Source organism: Ornithorhynchus anatinus, chromosome 2 (assembly GCF_004115215.2).
Source record: "Ornithorhynchus anatinus isolate Pmale09 chromosome 2, mOrnAna1.pri.v4, whole genome shotgun sequence".
Lineage (NCBI taxonomy): Eukaryota > Metazoa > Chordata > Mammalia > Monotremata > Ornithorhynchidae > Ornithorhynchus > Ornithorhynchus anatinus.
The window spans coordinates 16,559,750-16,580,736 of NC_041729.1; the positions used below are offsets into that span (position 1 = coordinate 16,559,750).

Here is a 20,987-nt window from a genome sequence, read left to right on the forward strand (position 1 = left end):
CTCTGCACTTAAAACAGTGCTTGGCACATAGTAAGCGCTTAACAAACACCAACATTATCATTATTATTAATAAATGGCACAATAACTATTATAATTACTATGAACCCTTCCTTCTCCTTGATGAGGCTGCTGGGAGATGCAGTCTCTGGACCAGTGGTGAATTTTTTTAAACCTGCTGCAGGATACAGAACAGATATGCACTGAACTCAGAGAAAACCCAGCTACAGAAATCATTCTTCTCCTTATCAAAGGAAATCCTTAAGTTCCAAAAGGTACAGCTATTTCCACTGTTTCGGTTTCCATGTATTTCCCATTAAATGTAAACAGGGTTATCCAAGTAGTTGCATTAGCCATCCTGGCTCCTTTCAATACACCCTCTTTGGATTCCAGAAGCTGAATCTATACACTTCGTAGTTTCTTCCGAATTACCTTCTTCAACTATGTTCAACACTATTGCTTTGAAAAGTGGGGCAAGCATCAGCATTTATGTTCACCTCTGCACAACTCTCTTTGGTTGCCTGCATATCTGTGTCATAGGATTATCATTTATTTAAATTATTCCCAATAGACTACCAACTCAAGAGTTGGGACTGAATCATCTTCCTCCTTCAAATCTTCCCCAGTACCTGGAACAATGCTTTATACCCTGAAATCTCAGTAAATTTTGCTCCATGCTTTTTTGTTCCGTTTGCAGCAGAGTTCTAGACCTCATGCTTCTCAAACATGCATTTTTCAGGACATTTCTATCTAACTGCTAGTACCTAATTAGAGTTTGCATAAAGATCACACCTAAGTCCTGCCTATGGACTAGGACACCCTCCCTCGTCATTCATTCATTCAATCATTAATTGAGCACTTACTGTGTGCAAAGCACTGTATTAAATGCTTGGGAGAGTACAATACAACAACAAACCAACACACTCCCTGCCCACAACCAGCTCACAGTCTAAAAGGGGAGAAAGACATTAATATACATAAATAAATAAATATACATACGTATATGCCATGAGGATGGGAGAGAGGATGAATGAAGGGAGGAGTCAGGGCGATGCAGAAGAGAGTGGGAGAAAAGTAGGAGGGCTTAGTCAGGGAAGGCTTCTTGGAGGAGATGTGCCTTCAATAAAACTTTGAAGTTGGGGAGAGCAGTTATCCATCTGATATGAGGAGGGAGGGCATTCCAGGCCAGAGGCAAGACGTGGACAAGGGGTTGGCGGCGAGATAGACGAGATCAAGGTACAGTGGGAAGGTTAGGATTAGAGGAACAAAGTGAGAGGACTGGGTTGTAGTAGAAGAGTAGTAAGATGATGGAGGGAGCAAAGTGATTTGAGGGCTTTATAGCCAAAGGTGAGGAGTTTCTGTTGGATGAGGGGGTGGATGGGCAACCAATGGAGTCTCCCAAGGAGTGGGGAATCATGGCCTGAATGTTTGTGAAGGAAAATGACCCGGGCAGCAGAGTGGAGTATAGACTGGAGGGGGGAGAGGGAGGAGGCAGGGAGGGTCAGTATGGAGTCGGATGCAGTAGTCAAGGTGGGAGAGGATAAGTGACTGGATTAGCATGATAGCAGTTTGGATGGAGGGGAAGGGGTGAATTTTAGTGATGTCGTGAAAGTGGAAGTGACAGGATTTAGCGAAGGCTTGAATATATGGGTTGACTGAGAAAGAGGAATCAAGGTTAATGCTAAGATTAGAGGCTTGTGAGGCAGGAAGGATGATGGTTCTGTCAACAATGATGGATCTTCATATCCATCATTGAGAAGCAGTGTGGCTTAGTGGAAAGAGCCAGGGCTTGGGAGTCAGAGGTCGTGGGTGCTAATCCTAGCTCCATCACTTGTCAGCTGTGTGGCTTTGGGCAAGTCACTTTACTTCTCTGGGCCTCAATTACCTCATCTGTTAAAGGTGGATTATGACTGTGAGCCCCACTTGGGACAACCTGATGACCTTGTAACTACTCCAGTGTTTAGAACAGTGCTTGGCACATAGTAAATGCTTAATACCAACATTATTATTATTATATCCCATAGATGTTCACTCTCCCCACCTTCAAATCTTATTAAAAGTACATCTCCTCCAAGAGGCCCTGATTTTCTCTTTTCCCACTCAGTTGTTTCCTTTGCACTTTGATTTGCACTCACAATTAACCCCTCCTTCAGCCCCACAGTACTTCTGAGTCACCCTTGCCTCTGTACGCTTTATTCACTCCTCCCTCAACCCACAGCACCTATATATACTCATTTATTTATTCGTATTAGTGGTTGTCCCCTCTATTCATTCATTCAATCGTATTTATCGTGTACTTACTGTGTGCAAAAAGCTACACTAACCACTGGGAAGATTATGATATGACAACAAGGTACATTCCCTGCCCATAATGAGCTTACCCTCTAGACTATAAACTAATAATAATAGTATCTGTTAAGCTCTTACTATGTGCCGAGCACTGCTCTAAGCACTGAGGGAGATACAAGGTAATCGGGTTGTCCCATGAGGGGCTCACAGTCTTAATCCCCATTTTACAGATGAAGTAACTGAGGCACAGAGAAGTTAAGTGACTTGCCCAAAGTCACATAGCTGACAAGTGACAGATCCTGGATTAGAACCCATGACCTCTGATGGAACGTGTCTACCAACTCTGTTACACTGTACTTTCCCAAGCACTTCTTTGGTGCTCTGCACATGGTAATGGCTCAATAAATATGATTGATTGTGTACATATCTGTAATTTATTTATTAATATTGCTTGTATCCCTCTCTTGACTGTAAGGTTGTTGAGGGCAGGGAACATGTCTATCATCTGTGTTATACTGTACCCTCCCAAATCCTCAATACAGTGCTATGCACAGAGTTTATGCTCAATAAACACGATTGACTGGTCGATCAGATGCGGAATTAACTCTCCTGTAACAAAAATCTGAATAGGCAATTTTCTATTAAGTCAAAATTAAAAGATATTCCACGCCTCCCTACCTGCAAAATTTCATAAAGATCCTGACAAATAGAAGCCATATAATCTGTCCTTTCAAAGAGACGTTTTCTATCAAATTCCCACCGGGCTTCCCTTCCTGAGGCTTCAATTTTGGCCCGGACATCAAAATAAGATTTTTTCCACAATAGTAGGCTGTTTTTGGCATCGGCTGCTTTGGTTTGTGCACTCTCTCGACTTTCTCTGTGAATACGAAAAAAATAATGGGAAGATTTTTGGTTGGATCTTTTAGAAAGCTGAGATTAGTGATTGGTGTGAGTTTAATTCAAGGCTGAGTTACAACATACGCTGCCTTACCCAGAAGGGGCTATGGAAGTTCTGAGGATTATTTCTTAAAGTAGTCAAGGCTGTGGACAAACAAACTATTCAAAGGAGTAAACAGGAGATCTAGTACGAAAACCATTTAAGACATTTGAATATAGAGAAGAAATCAAATGAAATCCAGGCAAAACTCATGGTTCATATTGCGTCTTGCTCTTTTCAACATTTGCAATGAAGCAGATGCAAATAGGAGAGAAGTCGCTTTGGAAAAGGTATGGAAAACAGAAAGAGTGATTTCTCCGTTGTTCCTCAAAAACTGTTTTCCACATTAATGTGAATTAACTACCATGTCTTGATAAAATGGGACCAATTCTAGTTCATTTCATCTTTTGACAAACGAGGGACCATTTTTTTATATTTGCTAAGCACTCACTAAATGCCAGGCACTGTACTATGCGCTGGGGTAGATACAAACTACTCAGGTTGAACACAGTCTATGTCTCAGATGGGGCTTGAAGTCGTAAGCCTCGTTTTACCGATGAGATAACTGAGGCAACAGAGAAGTGACTTGCTCAAGGTCACACAGCAGAAAAGTGTTGAAGCCAGGAGTAGAACCTAGGTCCTCTGACTCCCCAGGTCCATGACTTATCCACTAGGCCATGCTGCTTCCCTATTTTAAGATATTTTAAAATACCTTCAGCTTCTACTCACTTGAACAAAGTCCGTAAATTCACAACTCTGCAGACCCTTTCAGCAATTTCCCAGGCAATTCGCTCCATGAGAGGGATCATCCGTTCATCCTTGTTGTAATGCCGGGAGATGATCCACACCATCCTCAGGGCACTCATCATGGAAGGAATTGTATCTAAAATCACGTTGAATCCTGTGCCATGAGTTAGATTCTAAACAGAGAAATTAAGCTGAAGTTAAGAGGACTATTATAACAACTTTGAACTTCATTTGCTCAATGATTCTCCTTGAAAACTTAAGAAATTCATGTTTGTCCAAAAGGTCGTACTCTGATAATGAGGTTTACCTACTCTGGGCCTGGGCATCAGGGGAACTAATAATGACACTTACTATGTGCCCAAGCACTGTCCTAAGTGCTGGGGTAGATACAAGGTAATCAGGTTGGACACAGTCCCCGATCCCCCTGGGGTCCACAGTCTTAACCCTCATTATTCAGATGAGGTAACTGAGACCCAGATTAGTTAAATGACTTGCCCAAGGTCACACAGCAGACATCCAGAGTCAGGATTAAAACCCATGTCATCTGCATTCCTTGTCCTGTTCTTTCCACCAGGCCACACTGCTTCCCATGGGCTCCTGGGTTCCAACCCTGGCTTTGCCAGCTGCATGCTGTGTGACCTTGGGCAAGTCACTTAACCTCCCTGTGCCTCAGTTCTCCCATCTGTGAATTGGGGATTTAGGGTCTGTCCTCTCTCCTACTTAGACTGAGCGCCACATTTGGGATAAGGGGCTGTGCCCCAGCTGATTAACTTGTATCAATACCAATGCTTAAATACACAGTAAGCACTTAATAATACTATAATAATAACTGCTACTAGTATTATTATTTATGAACAGTTAAAAATTACCCTCCTCTCTTTCTATAAACCCAAATATAATCAAAGATAACCCTGAAATTGTATATTCCAAAGCAGGAACCAGTGGAAGGAATGTTAAGATAGAGAGGATTTTTTGCTTTTGTTTCATTCCCCAACTTTCTCCTTTCATGTAATGATCTTAGACAGTTCTGGTCAGAAGTGACCAAGCCAAACGCTTGTTGGGAGCAGGGAATGTGTATGGTCACTTAAGCAGCAGTATGGTGCAGTGGATAGAGCATGGGCTTGGGAGTCAGAAGGTGGTGGGTTCTATGCCCAATGCCACCACTTTGGGCAAGTCACTTTACTTCTCTGTGCCTCAGTTTCCTCATCTGTAAAATGGAGATTGAGACTGTGAGCCCCACGCAAGACAGGGACTGTGCCCAACCCGATTTACTTGTACCCACCCCAGCGATTAATACAGTGCCTGGCACACAGTAAGAGCTTAAATCCCAGAATTGTTATCATTATTATTATTTACTGTTATATTGCACTCTCCCAAGAGCCTAGTACAATGCTCTGCACAGAGTAAGCACTGAATAAATTCAATTGAATGAATGAATTAGGCCATTCTTAAGAAAAACAGAATTAGCGCCACTAAAAATGCATCCTTAAGCCAGGTTCCACCTATATCTGGATCAATATTATTCCCTAGGCCACGCATTAAATAGCAGCTGGGGCAAATCCCACTAAGACTTCCAATTCCAGAGGTATTTAAACCAAAGAAAGGATGACGATTTTGCAAAGTTTGTTATCCCAAGAGCTGTACCTTGAAATGGCGCTCCACGGTGGAAAGGAACCGAACGTTGTCTGAAGCTTCCAGATGGTATTTGGATAAGTCAGCTAAGACGGGTTGCAGGTTAACAATAAGCATGGACTCGGCGTCTTGGATCACTTCCAAAACCTTTTTCACTACTGGCAGTTTTGTTTGTTCTGTGAGAGCGCTCAGAGTAGCACTCCTTTCTCGCCAGAATTCAATTTCGGCCAGGGGACCACTGCCCTAAGAATTAGAATACAGGGAGGCAAAGAGAACCAGCTTGGATTATCACTGTTTCAAGCACCTCATAATCATCAACTAAAGTAAGCACTCAATAAATACTGCACATTAACTAAACAATATTTGATCATTGATCATTAATACCAAGAATTGTTACATACCTAGAGGTGCATTAAACTGTTCACATTCCAAAGAGAGAAGCACCATGGCCTACTGGATAGAGCCCGGGCCTGGAGTCAGAAGAACCTGGGTTCTAATCCCGACTCTGCTCTTGTCTGTTGTGTGACCTCGGGTAAGTCACTTAACTCCTCTGTGCCCCACTTACCTCATCTGGGGATTCAGTGGGACACAGACTATGTCCAACCTGGGTAACTACCTCAAGGCTTAGTACAGAGGCTAGCACATAGTAAGTGCTTATCAAATACCATCTGTAAAAAATGAGAGCCAAGGTAAATATTTTTTATTTCGTGTTGCTTTCTAATGGTTACATTGCTGATGGGTTAGCTTTTATAGCATTATTTTATGTACTCTTTGCATTTAGTTTGCGTTTTGTGAGTCTCAAAGGAAAACAGCAAATGATGGGGCATTGAGTTAGATACTGGATGGGTAGGGTAATCTCATCCCATTATTATCTCCTGGAGATCGCTATCATGCATGGGACATGTCCTGGTGCAGGTGATTAAAAACAGGAATGGAATCATATTTAATCTCTAGTTACACTAATCCTCCTACTCAGAGGAGGAAGAATTGGGAAAAATCATGGACTAACAGAAGGAAACTTGGTAACCTCCAAGCCCATAGTGAATTTTTCAAACAGTTCTTGTAAAAATTAGATGCTACCAAAATAACAACTTGACAGATTTTTTTTTGATTATTATAATGAATGTGACGCTGGTCATCAAAAAGAGGGCCAGAAATGAAAACAGATGGCCAACTACAGAGACTTCATTTTTCTTCCTCAATCGGGCCGTCTTCTGGGCATCAATTTACAGATGTAAAACAGCCACTTGCAAGGAATAAATCCACGGGGATGTCAGTGAGTTCCTTAATAAGAATGACGGTATTTGTTAAGCGCTTACTAAGTGCAAAGCAGTGCTCTAAAATGAAGACCGCATTGGAAATAGCAGCAACAGAGACAGATTAGGACTGAGTTCTTAATTCCTAGGAATTATTGTCACAATTGTCCACAGTTAGGTCCTCCCCGGCACCCAAAAAAACCCCACCACCTACTCATTTTATGTTTCAAGGTTTCTCTGAATGAAGCATTTTACCTGGGGTGACTTTTTCAATTGTTCGTCAACAGCTGAGGAGATCTGTTTCAGCCAGTTGATTACAACCTGCTCCAGTGACTCAACCACTTCGGGGTCAGCGGCTAATTCACTCACATCCCTTTCTAGACTGATGACTGGCATTTCCAACTTAATCTCTCCTATTAGAGGAAAAATCAATGTCCATTAGTTAGCATCTGCATCACATCAACGTATAAGGTAGTCACCCCCCTCTTGGTTGGACGTAAATCCGATTAGGCTCTGCTTTCCCCCCCACGTACGTTTTTCTCTCTTTCCTTGGACTTTTACGATAATTGCTCTATGTTCATTTTTACAAAACAGAAATTATTTCTTTGACTAGTAGATTTACCATACAGTGGTTTCCATTGGTATTTTGTTCAAATTGATGTAAATTAATATTAATAATATTCTTTCAGAAAGGTAGTAGAGCAAACAACTCCATTATTCAGTCAAAATACAAGGGAGGCAGCAGAGCCTAGTAGTAAAAACAAGGGAATGGGAGTCAGGAGACCAGAGTTCTAATCCCGGCTCTACTTCTTCCCTGCTATATGACCTGGGGAAAGTCACTTAGACTCTCTATGCCTCAGTTTTCTCATCTGTAAAATGGGGATAAAGTATCCATTCTCTCTCCCTCATAGACCGTGAGCCCCAGAGGGATAGGGACTGTGACTGATCTGGCCCTTGGCATATAATAAGAATTTAAGAAATTCTACCAACAGAATCTGTTTTTCCCAAATAAAAAACTTGTGGGGAGATAGGAGGAAACTTGCCCTCTAGCTGCTGCATAGTTCTCTGAATGTGGTTGAGGAATTTTTGCATGTGCATTAGGAACTCATCCCGTATTAGCTGAACACTGTGAAATTCAAGTGGATCTTCTTTCAGTTTAAGCGACTCGGCTTCCACTTCTTCAACATTTACGTTTTCTCGGGACCCCGCAAGACTATCAACTACTTCTGTCTTGTGCTGATTGAAAGATAAAGCAGGCATAAAAACCTGAAAGACAAAGGGTGCTGTTTTGTTAGACTGCACTATTTTTCCAACCATTTAACCAGTCCCTCGAGACTGTAAACTGCAGGTGGGCAGGGAACACGTCTACCAACAGTAATCCCGTATTCGGCCAAGTGCTCTGCACGCAGTAAAGAAATATAATTCATTCATTCATTCAACAGTATTTATTAAGCGCTTACTATGTGCAGAGCACTGTACTAAGCACTTGGAAGGTACAATTTGGCAACAGATAGAGGCAATCCCTGCCCAATGACGGGCTCACAATCTAATCGGGGGAGACAGATGGACAAAAACAAGACAATCACGGTAAATAGAATCAAGGGGGTGGACATCTCATTAGCAAAATAAATAGGGTAATAAAATCTATACAAATGAGCACAGTGCTGAGGAGAGGGGAAGGGAGAGGGGGAGGAGCAGAGGGAAAGGGGGATTAGCTGAGGAGAGGTGAAGGGGGAAGGGGAAGGAGCAGAGGGTGGAGGGGGAGCAGAGAGGGAGCAGAGGGATTGATTTTTCCCAACTACTTTCCAACTTGCTCTCCTCATTCCTCTCAACCACACCTTCTAATTGTACCTTCCTCTCCCCATTTCTGCCTCCACCCCCTTGCCCATAACTCCCTTCCCTCCCAAATCCTACAGGCCTCAGCTCTGCCTACCTTCCAAAGCCTTCCTCAACTTCCACCTCCTCCAACAAGCCTTCCCTGATGAATTCCCACAGGCCATCTGCAGTTTCTCACACTTTTAAACATGGCGTTCCATTACTTGCTTGGATTTCTCAATTAGACTGAAATTCCTTTCAGACAGGGAAAATGTCCCCTTCATTTCCTATTTCCCCAGTTCTCAGTACCATACACTGTAACCAGTGGGTGTTCAAAAAATATTACCGACATTACTACTCTTTCTATGTTCCTTCTGGCATGATGAAATTATAGAGGTATGAAATACAAACATATTAATAGATCTAAAACCCTCATTTCTAAAATTTTACATAGTAGTTGATATGCCTTTACATACATTAAAAATATGAGATTAAGAACCTACATTAGGCATACATGAGGTATATGCATATGTGAGAAGCAGCATGGCTCAGTGGAAAGAGCCCGGGCTTGGGAGTCAGAGGTCATGGGTTCCAATCCCAGCTCCGCCACTTGTCAGCTGGGTGACCTTGGGCAAGACAATTAACTGCTCGGGGCCTCAGTGACCTCATCTGTAAAATGGGGTTGAAGACTGAGCCCTATGTGGGACAACCTGATTACCTTGAATCTATCCCAGCGCTTAGAACATGCTTGGCACATAGTAAGCACTTAACAAATACCAACAATATTATCATTATTATTATATATCAACCAATGGTACATCGTGTGCAGAGCACTGTATTAACCACCTGACAGAATACAGTGCAACGGATTGGGAACACATGTTTCCTGCCCACAATAATGTGGGTATTTGCTAAGCGCTTACTATGTGCAGAGCACTGTTCTAAGTGCTGGGGGAGATAGAGGGTCATCAGGTTGTCCCATGTGAGGCTCACAGTCTTAATCCCCATTTTACAGATGAGGGAACTGAGGCACAGAGAAATTAAGTGACTCGCCCACAGTCACACAGCTGACAAGTGGCAGAGCCAGGATTCAAACTCATGACCTCTGACTCCCAAGCCCGGGCTCTTTCCACTGAGCCACGCAAGAAGCTTACAGTTTAGAAGAGGGAGGTAGACATCATTTATTTATTTGAATTGATGTCTGTCTAACCCCCATTTAGCCTGTGAGCTCATTGTGGGCAGGGATTGCCATTGTACTTTCCCAAGATGAATGAATGAACAGTAAAATAAACTACAGACAGGGGAACTACAGAGCATAAGAATAGGCGCTGTGGGGCTGGAGATAAGGTGAATATCAAGTGCTTAAGGGATTCAGTCCCAAGGGTGTAAGTGACACAGAGAGGAAGGTAAATAGGGTGGGAAAGTGAAGGTCTGTCAGGGAAGACCTCTTGGAAGAGGTGTGATTTTAGTAGGGCTTTGAAGGAGGTGTGCCAGATTTGAGAGGGGAGTCAGTTTCAGGCCAGAGGAAGGATGTGGGCAACGAGTCGGCAGCCAGATAGACAACACTGTCTCTCTAATAATAATAATAATGTTGGTATTTGTTAAGTGCTTACTATGTGCAGAGCACTGTTCTAAGCGCTGGGGTAGATACAGGGTAATCAGGTTGTCCCATGTGAGGCTCACAGGCTTAATCCCCATTTTACAGACGAGGTAACTGAGGCACAGAGAAATTAAGTGACTTGTCCACAGTCACATAGATGACAAGTGGCAGAGCCAGGATTCGAACCCATGCCCTCTGACTCCCCAGCCCGTGCTCTTTCCACTGAGCCAATCTAGACAAGACGAACAGTGAGCTCGTTGGCATTAGAGAAGAGAAGTGTGTGGGTTGGGTCATAGACGATCACTAAGGAAAAGTAAGAGGAGAGAGAGATGTGTGAGTTCTTGAAGGCATTGGTAAGGAGTTTCTGTTTGATACAGCGATGGATGGGCTTGTAATGATAATTTAGTGTACGGAGAATACACCAACAATCCATCAACGGTATTTACTGAACACTTACTGAGCGCAGAGCACTGTACTGAATGCTTGGGAAGTACAGCAGAGTTGGGAGATACAATCCCTATCCTCAGGGAATTTACAGTCTAAAAGGAGCTTATTTGTCAATTACGATATGATCAGTCTACTGCCCGGGCCCAAAATGATTTTTAAAACGCAAAATCAACACATTGTTTAGTCTAATGACTGTTGATCTTTCAACCTCTATGAATAAGATAAGACATCCAAATAAACTAGCTCTGAACTAAAAACCCAGTTCTATCGGAAAGAAATTAGGTTGATCCAAAAATAAATGGGTCCGAGGGAAGCTAAAAATTTCAATACAATTGAAAATTCGATCCTTCGCATAAGGACTGCTCCTTTTCTGGATGTTCCCTATCATCCGTCATACCACTAACTTTGACGCTGGCACAAACGGCACAAATTTTGCAAGTTGATAAAAGTGACTGAGTGATACGTTAGGATGAACAAAAGTATAGAATATTTGTCATACGGAATCAACTCTTGAAATGATAACTTGGAATTTGCTCAGAGAAACCTAAGCAGTCTGACTGCAAGATCAATCCATCAAATAATTTTTTTTGGTGGTATTTGTGTGCCTGGCACTGTACTAAGAACTGATACAAGGTAAAATGTAATCCATGTCCCACACGGGGCTCACAGTCTTTAATCCCCATTTTACAGATGGAGTAACTGAGACACAGAGATGTTAACTGACTTACCCAAGGTCACAGAGTAGGCTGACATAAACCAGCTTGCCAAGTGAGCAGGCATACCCTGGAATAATTACCCTGTCCCGTTACAGGTTGAGGATGAAAAAGTAGGGGATACGGTGGGAAAAATTAAAGCCGATAGAAGACTCATGAATGCATAGGGGCAGAATGTACTATTAGAGGGGCAGCATAGGGATGTGGCTGGAACATCCCAAACAAGAGAAGCAGCATCATTTTCATCATCAACATCATCGATGGTATTTATTGAGCACTTACTATGAGTACAGCCCTATACTAAGTGCTCGGGAGATTACCACAGAGCTGGCAGGCACATCCCCTGCTCACCACGAGCTTACATTCTAGAGCACTCTAATAATGTCTTTTTCAGATGAGCCGCTCTGATAGTTTGAACACTTCTCAGAAGGAAGTCTAATTAAATACTCATATTTGTGCTGAACCATGAATCCCAGATCTCATTTGGGAGTCATGGTTCAGATCCCATTTATCTCAAACTTAGAGCATGGGCCTGGGAGTCAGGGGACCTGGGTTCTAATCCCAGCTCTGCCACATCTGCTGTGTGACCTTGGGCAAATCACTTCACTTCTCCTGTCTCAGTTACCTCATCTGTAAAAGGGGGATGAAATCCTAATCTCTCCTACTTAGACTGCGAGTTCCATGTGGGACAGGGATTGGGTCCAACCTGATAAACTTGAATCTGTCCCAGAGCTTTGAACAGAGTTTGGCATACAGTACGCACTTAAGTACCATACTGATAATAATAATAATAATAATTAGGATGGGCTGTCCAGCAGGGCAACCTTCCACAATTCTTCTAAGCATCCTGTTGTCCCTGTCAGAGACAAAATAATAGCTGCATAAACCACTGCTGTGACCAAGGTATCACTGCATTTTCTAGGTTATTTTTAAATATCACTCTCATAATCTCCAGAAGTTTCTTTCTTTTCAAATCACTTTAAAAAAACAGGAGTCTGGTTCACAGGAATACACAAGTGGCTGATTTTGAGCAAAGGCATCAAGTGATTTGTGAGGCTCAGAGACAGTTGAAAGAAGAACAAGTCCTGAAACGAGCAGCAAAGCAACAATTTTTCCCCCGACAACTAACCGACCTGCATCTATTTCTAGACCATGTTATATTTAGGTGAACAGGAGTTGTGGAAAGAACATTCTCTAATTATTTGATAGTATTCTATCCAAACTGTATAGCAAGAGACATAGACCACAGCAGAACTGACCGTACTGACTTGATATTTTTGGGATGAACTATATATGGGTTGCTCCTGGGATATGGTGTAAATTTCACAGTTATGCACTGCCTGGTGGCTTGGGGGCTTTATTGTTCATTCAATCGTATTTATTGAGCACTTACTGTGTGCTGTACTGTATTGTACTGATGTCGGTGTCGGGGGAGGCTTCATTGAACCATCGGGGCTCGAGCAGCGGGACGTGAACATCAAAATAGCCGGCAAGAACAAGTCTAGGGTGAGCACCGGGCACTCAACATGAGATAGTTCTCCCTGTGCTTATAAACAAGAAGGAAGCACCAGCAGGCTAAAAGAAGCACAGCTAGGAAGAAGGCTGTTCCAAACAGACAACCAACCAGAAGGTTCTCAGGGAAATGTGGTCAAAAAGCTCAATCAAAGCAGCTCAACAAGAAGCAATGTACATCACCACAATCACCAAAAAAGAGAAGCCTCTTATTACACATACATATCCGCCTGAACATGTACATATACGAAGATGGCATGTTCATCATGAAAATGCCCACAAAAGGAACAGAAAATTTTAGTCAATAAAAACTTTTTTACCTGAGAGAAAACATCCTTAAGCATCTGTAGAATGTGACCATTTAAAATCCCATACTCCAGCTTTTCAGGCATGAATTCCATAGCTTCATTTATATCATTAGGCTCGCTTATTGTTTCTGAACAGAAACAAAAGAAGACTGTGATAACGGTTAAGCAGTGTGGGCAGGCGGAAAGAGCACGAGCCTGAGAGTCTGAGCTTCTAATCCCGGCTCTGCCTCATCTCTGCTGTGTGACCTTGAGCAAATCACTTGACTTCTCTGTGCCTCAGCTCAGCTGTAAAATGGGGATTAACATCGTGAGCTCCACGTGGGACATGGACTGTGTCTAATCCGATTATCTTGTATCTATCCCAGTGGTTAGTACACTGCCTGGCACGTATTAAACACTTACTGCGAGCCCCACATGAGACAGGGACTGTGTCTTACCTGATTTGCATGTATCCACCTCAGCGCTAAGTACAGTGTCTGGCACATAGTAAGCACTTAAATACCATCATCATCATTATTATTATTAAGAACAAATACTCTTTTTTTCTTGGCCCTGTCATAATCAGATTGGACACAATCCACGTCCTACCTGGAGCTCACGATGTTACAGCTGATGGAGACATTTCTTCTTTACTAACTGATTTGCTAAGAATGTTAAAGGGAAGGAATTAATGTAAAATAAAGATTCCTAGTTTAAGGACCTTACAAAGGCACAGAGGCAGTGGCAGCCAGTCACAACAGGAGGAAGGGCAGGAAAAATGGCTGGAGAGACCTATCCGTGAGGGAAGCCGGGCTTTGCTAGTCTCTTCCAATCTTCCTCCTACCAGCTGCATCTCTCCATCTCTGCAGCCCAGTAGGGGGGGATGGTGCCTGATGGGTCAGAAGCAGGTGTCTCTGATCACCACCATCCTCAAATCATTAATAGAATAGTTACTGCTGAACTTCTCTTCTTAAACTAATTGTTCATCCCTCACAAACAAAACCCTGACTTTCAGCATGGGGATGATCCAGACAGTTGAGGCCTGAAAATAAATACAGGCCTCAATGTTCAGCTGTTTTTTTAAAAAAAGAGTACCCGTTTGATTAAATGATCCAGACATTTGAAATAAAATTGTATTCTGGGGGCCTTAATGATCTAATCTGCTTGCACAGACCCAACTTGAGTGCTGCTCAGCAGCTATCAGACCAGGAGAGAGGAGTTTTAAATTGTGCTAGGTAGAAGGCTCCAATTGATGGCGCAAGCTGAAGACTTTGGAGGGGTGAAACTTAGGATACAAAAATAATCACTTTTAGATGGTCAAAAAACTCCAATAGAGCATTTTAACTTTTATCAATAATTCACTGCCAAAACAATATTTAAGGTTTATATTTTTTAAAAAAGATATCAGGTGGTAGATTTAACACAAAGATGTGGGTTCAAGGTTTGAGGGGAATCTTGGAGAGGCCTTAGTTTCCCTATCACAGAAGCTCCCCCATGCAGTGGAGATGATGAAGTGGATGGGAAGCCAGTGGAGGGAAGGGTAGGTAACTGGAAAGCAAAGACAGGAGGAAGAGGAAGAGGAGGAGGAGTTATAAACTGCAGTTAATCCTGACCCACCTGCTATGGACCTTTACTACACCCAATTCTTTTACTCAATGCTATATATCAAATGTCATCCCAAATGACAAATATAATGTTCTCAATTTTTGTGCACTTAAACTGTTCAGCAAAACTTTCCCCCACTTAGTAAGTATAGCATACCTTTTGTATTTCTGAGGAAGAACACTATGGTTTTGTTTAGGAAAACTTCAGGAATAGAATCACAAGTCACATGAAGATACACTTTTTCAACTACCTCTTTAATGATTTTCTGAAACACAGGAAACAAAAGTGATAATGATGAGTGATGGGTTTCATTCCTCTCAAGTTCTCAAGAAGGGTAGGACAGAATCAGTTGATTCCTTTCCATTGGATGAGCTGGTGATTTTTTTTTCCCCATCCCCAAAACAAGTACAGTGACACAATTTGCAGCAAAAGGGAAATTCCTGGGTGGAATCTGAGTTGACCATAACTTTTTAAGGCTTAATCCGATCAGAAATAACTTCTCCGAAATTATGATGGCAAAAATAAATGGAAATTCTCCTTTTGTTGAATTGAAACTAGGCTAGAAATATTAGGATTAAGAAACCTGGGGGGTCAGATTTAAAGAATTAAAAAATTAGTAGTGAATAATGCCACTGAGATGCCCACTGATAATGGCTTCATGTTTTTACACTACATTGCATGGATATGTATAGACTTTTATATCTTACGCCTGTTGAAACAGTTGAAACAGAGATATCTGATTTATCTTTACCCATTCTGAAGGAAACAAAGTGAAAATGCAAGGTACATACTTTGACTGGTATCTTTTCTACGCATTCGTCGACAAATTCTTCCACATTTGACCCTACAGACAGTAGAACTGATCCACCTTGTACTGATGAATTCCTGCCTGAAAAATAAATTTTAATGTAAAAATCTGGTAATTGAGATCACAGTGATGGTGATAGTAGAAATAAAATGTTCCTACTAGATACATCCAGAAACCTCAATTGTATGAAATTCATAACCAGCTAGTAGAAAATCAGGGTCTCCCTGCCTCTACACTGTGAGCCTCTCATCGGGCAGGGATTGTCTCTATCTGCTGCCGAACTGTCCATTCCAAGTGCTTAGTACAGTGCTCTGCACATAGTAAGTGCTCAATAAATACTATAGAATGAATGAATGAAAGATCTTTGTGGTACTTTCCTGATGAATCATAGGGTGAGTGATTTTTTTTAACATTCCAATCTATTATTGTCTTTGTAAGCCACAATAAAGGAATGCACATCATTTCCTAGTAACTCTTGTTGCTAGGGATCTGATCATAAAGGATATTGTTTAAATTCTTCTAGTTTGGGGAGTGAGGACACCCCTCCACCATCTGCTAGGGATCCCGCCGGATGCTGAGATGTGATCAGACGCGCTGTCTTCCTTGGACCGGGCGCTGGGAAGTGATGGGATCTGTAGTCCAAGTGGGTCCACACAAACTAGCCTACTGGCCTGAGGTAACACATGTGAATGTTTCCACAGCAGTGGCCAAGTCACAGCCCTTGCTGGAGCAATAGCTATCCCAGCCCTGGCCCCAATTTAAGTTGGGGGCGTGAGAATAGAGAACCCGCCGGCCGATCTACTGTCGGTCTGCGCCTCATGGTCTTTGCTCATGCCTACGCTGCTCTCGGGCGGGAGTCGGGGATGGGAGGGGGAAGAAGTAGAAGCGATTGTGGCTACATTATTTATTTATTTAATTCGCATTAATGTCTGTCTCCCCCTCTAGACTCTAAGCTCAAGGGCAGAGAATGTGTCTGCTCATTCTGTTGTGCTGAACTCTCCCAAGCGTTTCAAACGGTGGACTACATATAGTAAGCACTCAATTCGTTCATTCAATCGTATTTATGGAGCGCTTACTGTGTGTAGAACACTGTAAATACCACTGGTCCCTTCTAACTCTGTACCTAAAACAACTGCCTTGGCTTCTACGGCTACGGCCCAGTCCCGCATCCCGCGGAAGGTTTGATATGCTTATCACCTAAGTGGAAAGAGCAGGGGCTTGGGAGTCGGAGGTTGTGGGGTCTAATCCCGGCTCCGCCACTTGTCAGCTGTGTGACTTTGGGCAAGTCACTTCACTTCTCTGTGCCTCAGTTCCCTCATCTGTAAAATGGGGATTAAGACTGGGAGCCCTGCGTGGAACAACCTGACTACCTTGTATCAACCCCAGTGCTTAGAGCAGTGCTAGGCACACAGTAATCACTTAACAAATACCATTATTATTATAAAGTCCATAAAAGCCAAACGGCTTTGTTACAAAGGCTAAAAGTCAGCCTGTTTATAAATCTGAATTTGACCCAAGCCTCCCCTGATCCGAGAAGCACCCTCAGAGCGCAGAACTGTCACAATGTGTCCTGATTGTTACCGTATACCACACCTGTAGTCCTCTCTGGGGTCCCGATTTTACTGAACGAACGGCTGCTTACGTTTTCCTCGACTTCATCTTCGGATGAGAGCGACATCTCTATTTCTTCATGAGGGGAGAGAGAGAAAGATATCAGCTTTTGCACGAAGCCGCATTTCGTATACAAGACGAATGAATTGTCGGTTTCCAAGTTGGAAACTATTACTTCTGATAGGAGACACACACACCCACTTTCCCTCCCCGAATGCCCCCATTCCTGGGTGAACACAAGAGACAACTGCCCAAGGACACTGGCAAACAGGGAGCCTTTGTTCAGGGAGGCAGCATGGCATAGAGGGAAGCAGCATGGCGTAGTGGCTAGAGTGCGGGCCCAGGAGTCAGAGGTCACGGGTTCTAATCCCGGCTCTGCCTCCTGCCTGCTTTGTGGCCTTTGGGCAAATCACTTCACTTCTCTGTGCCTCAGTTACATCATCCGTAAAAGGGGATTAAACCGGTGAGCCTTATGTGGAGCGGGGACTGTATCCAACCCAATTTGCCTGTATCCACCTCAGCGCTTAGTACAGTGCCTGCTACAAAGTAAGCACTTACTATTCACTCACTCATTCAACAGTATTTACTAAGTGTTTACTGCGTGCAGGGCACTGTACTAAGGACTTGGGAGAGTACAACACACAATAAAGAGTGACAATCCCTGCCCACAATGAATAAATACAATGATGATGTTGGTATTTGTTAAGCGCTTACTATGTGCCGAGCACTGTTCTAAGCGCTGGGGTAGACATAGGGGAATCAGGTTGTCCCTCGTGGGGCTCACAGTCTTAATCCCCATTTTCCAGATGAGGGAACACAATAATTATCATTATCATTATTCAGCCTCGAGAGGCACCAAGCTGAACTTAACCTAGACACACGAGGCAAAATGATGGGTCCAGGAGTAGAGTGAGGCACTAGAGAAACAGCAAGGCCTAGAAGATAGAGCCCGGGCCTAGAAGTCAGGAGGTCATGGGTTCTAATTCCAGCTCTATCACTTGTCTGCTGTGTGACCTTGGGCAAATCACATACCTTCTCTGTGCCTCAGTTCTCTCGTCCGTAAAATGTGAGTCTTCAGCCCCGTTTTACAGATGAGGGAACTGAGGCACAGAGGGTCATAATAATAGTGGTATTTGTCAAGTTCTTACTATGTGCCAAGCACTGTTCTAAGCACTGGGATAGTTACAAGGTGATCAGGTGGTCCCACGCGGGGCTCCCAGTCTTCATCCCAATTTTACAGATGAGGTCACTGAGTCCCAAAGAATAATAATATTATTATTATTAATGGTGGTATTTAAACGCTTACTATGTGCAAAGCACTGTTCTAAGTGCTGGGGGGTATACAAGGTCATCAGGTGGCCCCACGCGGGGCTCCCAGTCTTCATCCCCCTTTTCCAGATGAGGTCACTGAGGCCCGGAGAATAATAGTAATAATAATAATAGTGGTATTTAAGTGCTTACTATGTGTGAAGTACTGTTCTAAGCTCCCAGTCTTTATCCCTCTTTTCCAGAGGAGGTCACTGAGGCCCAGAGAACAATAATAATAATAGTGGTATTTAAGTGCTTTCTATGTGTGAAGCACTGTTCTAAGCACTGGGGTAGATAGATACAAGGTGATCAGGTCGTCCCATGTGGGGCTCCCAGTCTTCATCCCCATTTTCCAGAGGCGGCCACTGAGGCCCAGAGAATAATAATAATAATAACGGGGGGATTTAAGTGCTTTCTATGTGTGAAGCACTGTTCTAAGCGCTGGGGTAGATACAAGGTGATCAGGTCATCCCACGCAGGGCTCCCAGTCTCCATCCCCCTTTTCCAGAGGAGGCCACTGAGGCCCAGAGAATAATAACAATAATAAAAACGGTGGTATTTAAGCGCTTTCTGCATGCGAAGCACTGTTCTAAGCGCTGGGGGGATACAAGGTCGTCAGGTGGTCTTATGCGGGGCTCCCAGGCTTCATTCCCATTTTCCAGAGGAGGTCACTGAGGCCCAGAGAATAATAGCAATAATAAAAACGGTGGTATTTAAGCACTTTCTATGTGCGAAGCACTGTTCTAAGTGCTGGAGGGATACAAGGTCATCAGTCTTTATCCCCATTTTCCAGAAGAGGCCACTGAGGCCCAGAGAATAATAATAATAATAACGGTGGTATTTAAGCACTTTCTGTGTGCGAAGCACCGTTCTAAGCGCTGGGGGGATACAAGGTCATCAGTCTTCATCCCCATTGTCCAGAGGAGGCCGCTGAGGCCCAGAGAATAATAATAATAATAAAAACGGTGGTATTTAAGCGCCTTCTGTGTGCGAAGCACCGTTCTAAGCGCTGGGGGGATACAAGGTCATCAGTCTTCATCCCCATTTTCCAGAGGAGGCCACTGAGGCCCAGAGAATAATAATAATAATTAAAACGGTGGTATTTAAGCGCTTTCTGTGTGCGAAGCACCGTTCTAAACGCTGGGGGGATACGAAGTGATGAGGTGGTCTGACGCGGGGCTCCCAGGCTTCATGCCCCTTTTCCCGAGGAGGTCAGTGAGGCCGGGAGAGGTGAGGCGAGCGGCCCCCAGTGCCCCGGCGTTGGGGCGGCGGGATTGGAACCCAGGACGTGCGGGGGCGGGGGTCCCGGGCGGCCTCACCGATCTCCACGTCGACCTCCTCCAGGGCGGAGGAGCGGTAGAAGAAGAGCGCGGCGGCGCCCTCCTCGTGGCTGCTCCTGTTGAGGAAATGGAGGATGAGGTCCTCGGCCTCGCCGTCGCCGCGGTTGACCAGCTCCTCGAAGTGCGCGGGGTCCGCCAGCCCCAGGGCGCGGTACACCCGGTCCCGCAGCCATTCCACACGGGGGTCGTCCAGGCTCATGCCTCTGCCCTTTCCCCCATCCGCCCCGCCGACACGCGGCCCTGGCGACGGCCCTAGCGACGGCCCTAGCGACGGCCCTAGCGACGGCCCTAGCGACGGCCCTAGCGACGGCCCCAGCGACCGCCCCAGCGACCGCCCCAGCAACCGCCTCAGCAACCGCCGCCGGACCTACTTCCCCGCCGCCCACCACTTAATAAATAATAATGCTGGGATTTCTGAAGCGCTTACTATGTGCCGAGCACTGTTCTAAGCGCTGGGGTAGACACAGGGGAATCAGGTGGTCCCACGGGGGGGCTCCCCGTCTTCATCCCCATTTTGCAAATGAGGGAACTGAGGCACAGAGAATAATAATAATAATGTTGGTATTTGTTAGGCGCTTACTCTGTGCAGAGCACCGTTCTAAGCGCTGGGGGAGATCCAGGGTGAGGAGGTGGTCCCACGTGAGGCTCCTCGTCTTCATCCCCATTTTGCAGATGAGGGAACTGAGGCACAGAGAATAATAATAACAAATACCAACGTTATTATTATTAAGTGCTTAGTCTGTGCAGAGCACTGTTCTAAGCGCTGGGGGAGACCCAGGGTGAGGAGGTGGTCCCACGAGAGGCTCACCGTCTTCATCCCCATTTTACAGATGAGGGAACTGAGGCACAGAGAATAATAATAATAATGTTGGTATTTGTTATGCACTTACTATGTGCAGAGCACGGTTCTAAGCGCTGGAGGAGATCCAGGGCATCAGGTGGTCCCACGTGAGGCTCCCAGTCTTCATCCCCATTTTGCAGATGAGGTCACTGAGGCCCAGAGAAGTTAATAATAATGTTGGTATTTGTTAAACGCTTACTCTGTGCGGAGCACTGTTCTAAGCGCTGGGGGAGATGCAGGGT

At 44.1% G+C, this 20,987-nt stretch overlaps 1 protein-coding gene across 5 annotated transcripts in view; it reads right to left on the reverse strand.

Moving 5' to 3' along the window:
* The window catches only part of DNAH10 (dynein axonemal heavy chain 10), a 120,682-nt gene extending 100,536 nt beyond the window's left edge, over window positions 1-20,146 (reverse strand). For 4 of the 5 annotated variants that reach the window (XM_029055366.2, XM_029055348.2, XM_029055339.2 and 1 more), the window contains exons 1-10: window positions 19,884-20,146; window positions 17,239-17,331; window positions 15,629-15,726; window positions 14,994-15,102; window positions 13,266-13,381; window positions 7,902-8,124; window positions 7,114-7,271; window positions 5,615-5,845; window positions 3,953-4,143; window positions 2,965-3,163 (exon numbers count right to left, since the gene is read on the reverse strand). In XM_029055366.2, coding sequence (XP_028911199.1) covers window positions 2,965-3,163; window positions 3,953-4,143; window positions 5,615-5,845; window positions 7,114-7,271; window positions 7,902-8,124; window positions 13,266-13,381; window positions 14,994-15,102; window positions 15,629-15,726; window positions 17,239-17,331; window positions 19,884-20,103 — 1,638 coding nt within the window. In that variant the 5' untranslated portion in view covers window positions 20,104-20,146. The remainder of the gene's footprint in view (window positions 1-2,964; window positions 3,164-3,952; window positions 4,144-5,614; window positions 5,846-7,113; window positions 7,272-7,901; window positions 8,125-13,265; window positions 13,382-14,993; window positions 15,103-15,628; window positions 15,727-17,238; window positions 17,332-19,883) is intronic. The other variant, XM_029055375.2, reaches the window with a different exon arrangement.
* Window positions 20,147-20,987: the final 841 nt, after the last annotated feature.